This window comes from Octodon degus, unplaced genomic scaffold, assembly GCF_000260255.1.
Source record: "Octodon degus isolate 3935 unplaced genomic scaffold, OctDeg1.0 scaffold00304, whole genome shotgun sequence".
In the NCBI taxonomy this organism is placed as follows: Eukaryota; Metazoa; Chordata; class Mammalia; order Rodentia; family Octodontidae; genus Octodon; species Octodon degus.
The window spans coordinates 1,312,613-1,321,968 of NW_004524880.1; the positions used below are offsets into that span (position 1 = coordinate 1,312,613).

Here is a 9,356-nt window from a genome sequence, read left to right on the forward strand (position 1 = left end):
TAAAATAAAAATCTTAGTTTCAATAGAATATTCCTTTAGAGAGTGTATCTATATTTTTGAGAAAACTCAAACTACTACATTAGAGCATCCCACACAAATTTCTCTCCATTTCCAGTGTACATGACTGCAAAATGTAGCTATTGATATAAAAAGCAGTTGGAGAATTAAGTGTGCAAATTTATTTAATGTATTCACTTGAGTGTTTACCACCATTTGGGTACATAGAGAAATGTTTTTTTTTTCCTTTAATAAGTGTCAAAGGAGGAAAAACTTGTTTTTTCTCAATAGAAATGGGCTAGAGAGCCTTGAAATGCATCAGAACTGAAGCAACACACTCATTTATATTTCCTCCTTTACCATGGCTCCTTCTTCTTCATGGAAGTTTCTGCCCTGGTAAGTTTAACTAATGAGCACAGATCAAGACCCACCATGGTTGATGGGGCACAGTGCTTGTTCTCTGCATCCTATTTATGGCACTAGTATGAAAAGGGAATAAGTCAGCAAAGGGAGTGCAGGATATTTGGATATTAAACAAATATCCAAATATGGAAAGGAAATATGAAGTGTAAGGCCACCTGATGGACCCCAGTGTCAGGTGTATGTGGAAAGAAAAGCTTGGATCCCCTCAATCTTGGTAGTGTTACTGTCTGACAAAAACACCTTATTGGGGGCTTCTCTAACACTTGGAGAAAGAAGCTGAGTTCTGCAATGGAGTTGAGCTGCTTCCATTGGTCTTAGGCAAGCAACAAATATTCAGTGGCCACCTGTCTTAAGGTCTTACTCACTGTTACAGTGATCCTAGTGTGAAAGATATTTATAGTTAGAGCATTAGAGATCTGGAAACGCGAAGATTATTTAGAAGGCCTGGACTGAGTTAGAAACAGCTGCCTCTTAGGAAAGAAACAAGGCAATATTCTGGTTACAGACCAAGAACCAGACTCTGAGAGAGTTGTAACCTTACAGAGAAAGCTCTTCAAAATAATAGTGACTTTTGTGCCTGTAAAATATGCTGCCTCCAACTCACCATTCAGATACAGCAGAACTCAGTGAGTGCAGGGGAAACTTCCCGCCACAGTGAAAATGTCCTGACTTACGTGAGCCCTGGGAATCACTGGGGATTACAATATGGATAGTCGCTCTTTGCAAGATGCCTACAGGAACTTGCACAGATGGACAACTGCAGAGGCATAGCAAAGCCATGGACATTTTGGGGCCGACTGCCCAAAGTAGTGCAGAAAAAGGAAACAAGCAGCTGCAGGACTTTTCATGGAAGAAAAGGGCCATAGATTGAGAAAGTCCCTTCATGAATCAACAAGACTGTGCACTTTACCAGGTACACTGTACTTCTCTGACTAGAGGTGTATCTGTCCATCCAGAGACAACTTCCCCCTTTCATTATATGTGCTTACAGATATGTGACCAAAAGTAAGCAGAGCGTTGCCTGGAGAGGGAATAGGAGAAGTCCACTTGATGCCCTAGTCCCTCCACCCACTGGGAGGCAAGAGCACAACTGTAGGACAAGAGCCAGATTCATCATCAGTAGACATATCCAGGCTGCTGGACTCATCCAGTGAGGACAGGAACTCACTGACTCACAACTTGTACAAGACAAAATCCCTCCATTTGTGAATGTATGGAGAATTCTATCAACAATATCAATAAGAATGAGAGGACTCTACTTCTGTGGAAATTTTGTGTGTGTTCTCCATTAGGATAACCATTGCCATAATTATGGTTAGAGGATATGAATAGTTTCTGTCAGCATAGTAATGTATTCTGACCTCCTCACAGTTAGAGAAAAGGTGACTTTCCTTTTTGTTCTTTCTTTTGTTTCCCCCAAAGTATTCTCACAAACTTTTTTTCTATTAGTCCTCAACTCCAGAAATAAAGTAACAGTGAAATCGGATGCACTTTTTCTTTCATTTTGTTCTTTTTTTTTCACATTTTCCTCTGTCTTTAACAATTCTTTTTCTTTTATTGTTACTGTTTTCTTCCCTCATCTTTTATATTACAGTCCACTTGTCTCCAGTATTATATCATTATCTAGGATAAATGGATTGAAGACTTGAATATTAAAGCAAAAACAGTAAATGTACTGGTGAGAAAGTAGGTAGAAATCTTAAAGACAGTAGTAGGTAATTTGTGAACAAAAAGCAAACTACATGGGAAATACTTCAAAGAATCAATAACTTGGATCTCATCCTATTGAAGACTTTCTGCACTTCAAAAGACATAACCAACATAGTAAAAAGTAAACCCATGATTCGAAAAAAATTAGCAGACTGTCCCTCAGGCAAAGAAATTCTATCTGGAACACATATTTTTTTTAAAAGTACACACTCAATATTCAAAGGCCCAATCCAAATATGTGCATCTAAGATGAAAATATATTTCTTAGATGAAGAAATACAAATGACAAATAAATACATGAAAAAATTTCAACATCATTGGTTATTTGAGAAATGCAAATTGAAACACTGAGAATCCATCTCATCCAAGAAAGAATGACTGTATTCAAGAAGTCAACCAACAAAAAACTGTAGAGAGGCTGGGATAAAGGAACCACTCTCTGCTGTTGGTGGAAGTGTAGAATGGTGCAACCACTATGGAAATCTGTGTAGAGAGTCCTCAGAAAGCTAGAATTAGAGCTAGAATAGCTATCAACCCAGCTCTTCTCCTCCTAGTAGTTTTCCAGAACTGAAAACATACCACAGTGATATATATGCACAACCATGTTTATAGCAGCACAATTTATCATAGGTAAATCTTTGAAACAACCCAAATGTTTATCAACTGAGGAATTTTGATAACTCAGATGTGGTATATTTACAGAATGGAGTATTGCTGAGTTATAAAAAAGATCAATCTGAGGGTTTCATAAGAAAGTGGAAGCAACTAGAGTCTATACTCATAAATGAAATAAATCAAACCTCCATGTAAAAACATCATATTGTCTTACGAATGTAAGAACATGAAATATTAAGACATACCTTAAAGTTACAATAGATACTCTGAAATGGAAAGAATCTGTTGAAAGGAATGGAACAGTGGCATGAGACAAAGGACAAATGAAAAAAATTAGGAAGACAAAAGATATATTTATGTGCACGTACAGGATGCATTGCAAAATTGTACTACTGATTTTTGCTTATCTATTGAAAATGGCAGTTAATGCATAGTCTTTTCCTCCTTTTAAAATTCTTATAACATTTTAAAGCCAATTTTGTATGGTTATATCTGGTAATTTGAACAACTAATTTGAAGACAACATTATGTAATATAACAACCACTGTTGAATTCCTATTGTTTTGCTTAGTAAAATTCTGTATCATTTCTAAAAGGGGTTTTAATATTTTTGATTCTCTTTAAAAATAAACAATTAATTATATGATTGATATATAGATGACTATAGATGTTAATATCTACTATAGGTTCTCACAGTGTCATCCCCAGGACTGGTTTGATTATGTGGCGATGGCTGAAGCCATGTGTAAATATTAAAGTATAGCCAAATCTAGGATCATGTAACAAGAGAACACGTGAAAGAGATGTCCACAGTAGGGGCGGAGATTTTGCCTTAAATTACAGCAATAAAAACACAGACAACAATGTGCTAGAAGGATGAGAAAAATAAGTAAAAAATGCATTCAAAATCTCAGTGTTCCTCTCAAAAGTTATAGGTATTGGTGGAGGAATTTGCAGATGATTAATTAAAAATTTAAATGAGTAAAATATTTGAGGAGATTCAAGAAGGAACAAATTCATACAATGTTCAATTAGTTGAATATATGTATATATATATATATCAGATAAAGAATTTTATAAAATGTTCAATGAGCATAGACGAATATCAAAAATTTACCGAATTAATGATAAGATGGAAAATATGATGATCATTTTAGTAAAGTAATGGAGATTATGAAAACACAACAGGCAAATTCTATGATATGGAAATTCTCTTGAAAGTTTGGCCAGCAGTAATTGCTACTGTGCTGTGAGAAGTGAGTGCTAGAACTGGAAGGCAAGATTGATGTAGTACATCATGTATTGGGGTGGTATCCTAAAATGCAATACTATAAAACTGTTTTGAGCAGCTTTTAGAATGCAGAAGAAAGAAATATTTTGTTATAAATCAGATACATGGGCTTAAGTATCACATGATTTTCTTTCTAGAAACACAAGATATAAATAAAGTACACAGGAAAACAACATAATAAAAATGGAGATAGACCTTATTCAAAGGAAAATGGCACCAACATATGGAGGAGAAGAGAAGAGGGGAGCTGAATTAGGATAAAAAAGAGAACTAAGATGTGTCTTGTACATGTACTGACACACCATGGTATATATGATCATTATGTCATATGGGTACTAAAAATTAAATGGAGAAAAAAATCCCAAGAATTATAGGCATTCAGAACCCTACATAGCCATGACTAGAAAAGATATTTTCCATGACATATCATAAATTCAGTACACTAAGAGTACCAATAGCATTTGAAGAATAGTGTTAAATAATTTCTAAAGGCAAGCCTATGAAAATAACAGATACTCAACAGAAACCTTAAGATCCAGGAGAGTCTGGAGTGCTTTAGAAGAAAAAGTTTTATTGAAATCCAGATTAACATACCCTTAAAATTGTGTCTCATATTTGAGTAAGAAAGAATTTTCATGAGTATGAGTACATTAAAAAATTGATAACCACCAAATCAGCATTGATAGATGAGGACAGCCAGACCAATATCACCAAGAAGAAAATGAGACAGATTAGATCTAATTGGATGAATAAACAGAGGGAAGCATTAGAAAAATCAAAAGGAAAAATAATACAATGAAAAGATTTAGCAAAAGTCTTTCAGTAATACTTGGCATGTAAATGGACATAACACTCTAATCAAAATGTAGACTGGCAGGCTTAATACAAAATTTCAACTACTCTTTTTCATACAAATCACACACACACACACACACACACACACACACACACACACACACACACACAGAGAGAGAGAGAGAGAGACCAATCCCACAAATCCCCACAAAACAGAATATAGAGCATGGACTGAAGGCAAAAGTCTGAACCAAGAGCCCACAACTACATAGGTGTGGCTATTTTTGGACAGAGGGGGTTTCAAGCAAGAATTGATCAGAGGAGACAAAGAATATCAGTACAAGTAAAAAGAACATTTCAAAAACAATGCAGAACATTTGTTAAAAAATATGCAAATAATAGTGGCACTTCCACTTTCATAAAACAAATACTAGTGGTAAAATGTTCAGATAAGCTCTAATATAATCATAGTGAAGGACTCCAGTATCTGTTGTTATGAATAGACAGGTCAACCAGACAAAGAGTCAACAAAGCAATATCATTGAAGAACCATACTTAGCACATATCTGGAATGTTTTATAGAGCAACAGATTCTATACTTCCCTTAGTGCCACACAGAATTTCTAAAATAGACCATGTCTTTCCCCCCATAATTTTATTAAGAAACAAATAGCAATGAGACAGTTTCAAACCAAATTGGTAGGACAGTTTCAATAATTAACACATTGCATACATTCTTCCTAGTGGTTAATTGCTGTACGAGATGCGGACATGATATCGTATTTACAAACACTATTAGAACAAATCCCTCTATTCATTAAGAGAATCTAACTATCTATTCTCACCATTTTGAATACATAGATACAAAAATGGATATTCATCTGCATCCCCTTCTTTTGTTTAGTTCTGTCATTTGATTATTATAGGTGTGTGAACTCAGCAAAATACAATAGACCGTATCTGAGGCCACAAAAGTTCCTTGAATAAATACAAAAGAATTGGAGATATTCTCAAGAATACTAAAACAACCATAAAATTGGAGGCCAAAAGCTATAGAAAACTACACAAATGCAGAGAGATCAATAACTTTGAATAACAGTGGGTCACAGAAGAAATCAAGAAAAAACTTAAAAGTTCTTAATGTCTCATGGCGATGGTAGCACAACACAAAGAAAATGTGCTATTAATACAGAACAGAATACTATCCAGACATAAGGAAGGAAAACATTGGAATATTTTCAGGAAGATGGATGAATTCTGAGGCCATATATAATACTAGGTAAAATAAAATAGACACAGTAGGTTAAATAACATAAAATGCTGTCTCTCTAAAATGAAAGAGCCAATTTATAAGCAATAACAAAACTGAAAGAAAAGATATATGGTAAAGAACAAAAAGCCAGGAAATGGAAAGTGGATATGGGGAAGTAGTGAGAGAAGAGGGTCCAGGAAGAAGGAAATAACGTTGATCAAGATGTGATGTGTGTATGAATGATTTCCTCAAGATTAGTGTCGCTGTGATGTATTACAAACATCTGATCTCAAGCACAGTGAAACTAGTACAGAATTTCTTGTACTTTTGAAAAAGGATTCTAGAGTACTGTCTTTGAGCACATGTGAAATTTGTAATGAGCAAGTTTGCTAACTACCATATGGTGGAAGAGACATTACCTTCCAGGGAGAAGTCATCACGCCTGTCCTGTTCCTCACTGGTTGCGTCTCCACTTGCCAAAGAAGCATCTCATGCAGGGCATGGGCCACAGCGTACACAGCATTGTATATGTTGTAACTCGCATCACTCATGGCCGGCTCTAAACGATTTGCAGGCAACTGAACCAAGGAGGCATTGGGAGCACAGTTCTCCAATACACAGTCAGACTCAGACAATGAGCAGTGGAAACTGGAGTACCAAAGCTGCTGCAAGAAAATGTCTGTAGAGTAGCTAGATGGCTTGACTCTCTGGAGAAAGCTTTTAAAACCAGAAATTTCCTCGTGGTGGTTGGAAAAAATGAGAGCTCCATGGAATGTGTCCAGTATAAACTTTTTCCCCGTCATGTCAGCATGCCATTGTGAGTTTGTCACCCATACCATCTGTGTCACTAAATGTAGCCCTATGTAATGGTTTATATCATTTAAACCATCAGTATCATAGTAAATGAAAACAACGTTTACTAAGGATGTCTCCCCAGTCAAGAAATCCCGTTGTTGATTTAATACATATAAATGAGAAGAACTACTGATTATTTTCCAAAATGCTACACAGATCCTATTTTTATCCATCTCTGATCTCATATCTGATAAAAACTGGAGCCCTTTTGGACCTTCTGTGATGACAAGTCCCACCCAGTTCCAGCTGAAATGACGCATCAAGGAGACCATGCCAAGGGCCAGAGAGGTGTCCTTTGGTGCCACCTGATAGAGGGAAGGGAACTGGCCATACTCACTCAGGACTGGATCAAAAGAGCCAAAGGTCAGCTGCAAAGACAATAGAAAGTGATGTGAGAAGAATTGATATAAAGGAAAGTGTCAGGTATAAAGTATAATAGCAAGAAAATATGCTAATTCGTCCCATGTATGGATTTATCTCATTTCCTGAAAGCCTTATTTTTAAAATTAACTGATCAGACTTTGACTTTCAGGAAACTTTTGCTTTTCCCTCTCCTCCTTCTCTGCTGCAAAGAAAGTTTGGATAATCAATTATTTCCTGTGAATTCTTTTGAGATTGTATATATTGAGGGATACATGACTCCAGTTCCCACTTATCATTTTAAAGGACCTAAGAAGAATAACAGAGAAATTACCTAGTCCATGATTCCTCACCTGTGGAAACTTGTAGAGCTCCAGCAGTGGTCCACTTTGATCAGCTGTTGCTACTGATGTTCCTGTCAGTAATGCTATAGATTTGCTCTCTTGCCCACAGGTGTAGTTTGGGATCTCATCCTGTCCTGTGTGCAATATTAGGACATTTTCCAATATATTTCCTTGATTGTTCAGGGAATTATGGGACTCATAGCCCAAAGATATGTTGGGTAAAAGATGAGTATTCCTGTTGATCTCCTCAATGGTAAAAATGAAGGCAAGCATGTTTTGGTAGCTTTTGTGTATAATCCTGTGTAGAGAACATAGAGATCCTGAAATGTCTCAGTCTCTGAGGGTCAGGTGCTGTCTAATATCACTTATGAAATTAATTCTGGTGTCCCTGTCACAAATCAATGCTTGAGAGCTCTAAACATGAATGTGCTGGCATTAGAGAGGCTTGGATTTTGGAACCTTTGTCAGTGTCAGCCATGTGGATGAGTCACGGCCATTGCTTGGCCAATGTGCTCTCTGTGAAAGCCTGAGAGAATGTTTTCTCTCCATGTGACTCTCCTTAGGCACACTCTACATCATCAATCACTTTCCTCTTTGGCCCCATAATCGCCTTGATCAGAAAATTTGGGACACTACCGAGTTACATGACGTTACAGAACAAGTTCTCATGTGTTCTGAGTCTTAATTGATCTTAGAAGGCTAGGGCCAAAATGTTGGCTTTCCTTGTAGCCCTCCTTTTTCTCTAATTTTGGTCTGAAAACTTAGGTTGTTAGGCATCCAGAAGACAAGCTTATTGTTATTATCATACATGTTAGACTGTTAAGTTTAACCTCACTATCTATCTGCATATCAAACATCTTAGGCATAATATGGAACAGGTATTTTTCATCAAATAATGATATGCTGAACTTTAAGTCTCTACAGAATATGATAAAAACACTTAAAAATTAGAATGTATTTTAAAAATAGGCGTAAAGAATTATATACTTCTTATATTTACACATAAGTCCAAAAATCTCACTGTATACAACCTTGAAGTAGGACAGTCCCACAATATTCATTTTCCTCTCTCTTGATTTCATTCACCACCCCCTTCTTCTTGAACAATCACCTACCCGAGAGACATCATAGCAGCAACTGGCATGTCATGACAAGCAGCCCATATTCAGAAGACTAGAATGACAGGCACTCCAAGCATGAAACTACTATTACGAATTACATCTGCAGTGCAGTTGCTTAATTCACAGGTATCAGTATATATATAGTTAGTCAGGGTGAAAATCTTTCCAATTAACTGCTAGATTAAAAAATCTTAAGATTCTCAGGATCATTGCCCTGCCCATCTTCTATATATAACTGTATGGCTTGACTTATTCATGTTTCCTAGATCTTCTTCTTTCCGTTTCTTTATTAGTCCTTGAGATCCTGCTTTCCTCTTACTTGTATTATACCTTTCTGTTTGTATTTCTTCATTTGAGTTCTTATACTAGGGAGACTATATGATATTTACACATGTGTGTCTGGTTTATTTCACTTATGAATATATGTTCAACTGGCATCCACTTCAATATAAAGGCTTGCAGTTTATCATTCTTAATGGATGAATAATACTCCATTGTGTAAAAATACCACATCTTTTTCAACCATTCCTCAGGTGATGGGCATCTTGGTTGTTTCCAAGATTTGGCTATCACAAATTGTGCTTGTATAAACA

The 9,356-nt window shown here is 36.2% G+C and overlaps 1 protein-coding gene across 1 annotated transcript in view; it reads right to left on the reverse strand.

Annotated features, from left to right (window-relative positions):
• LOC101585586 (vomeronasal type-2 receptor 116-like) overlaps window positions 1–9,356 on the reverse strand; it is a 75,912-nt gene that overhangs the window by 33,896 nt on the left and 32,660 nt on the right. Inside the window, exons 3-4 of the mRNA XM_012513010.1 lie at window positions 7,652–7,940; window positions 6,503–7,306 (exon numbers count right to left, since the gene is read on the reverse strand). Of these exons, the coding sequence (XP_012368464.1) occupies window positions 6,503–7,306; window positions 7,652–7,940 (1,093 nt within the window). The remainder of the gene's footprint in view (window positions 1–6,502; window positions 7,307–7,651; window positions 7,941–9,356) is intronic.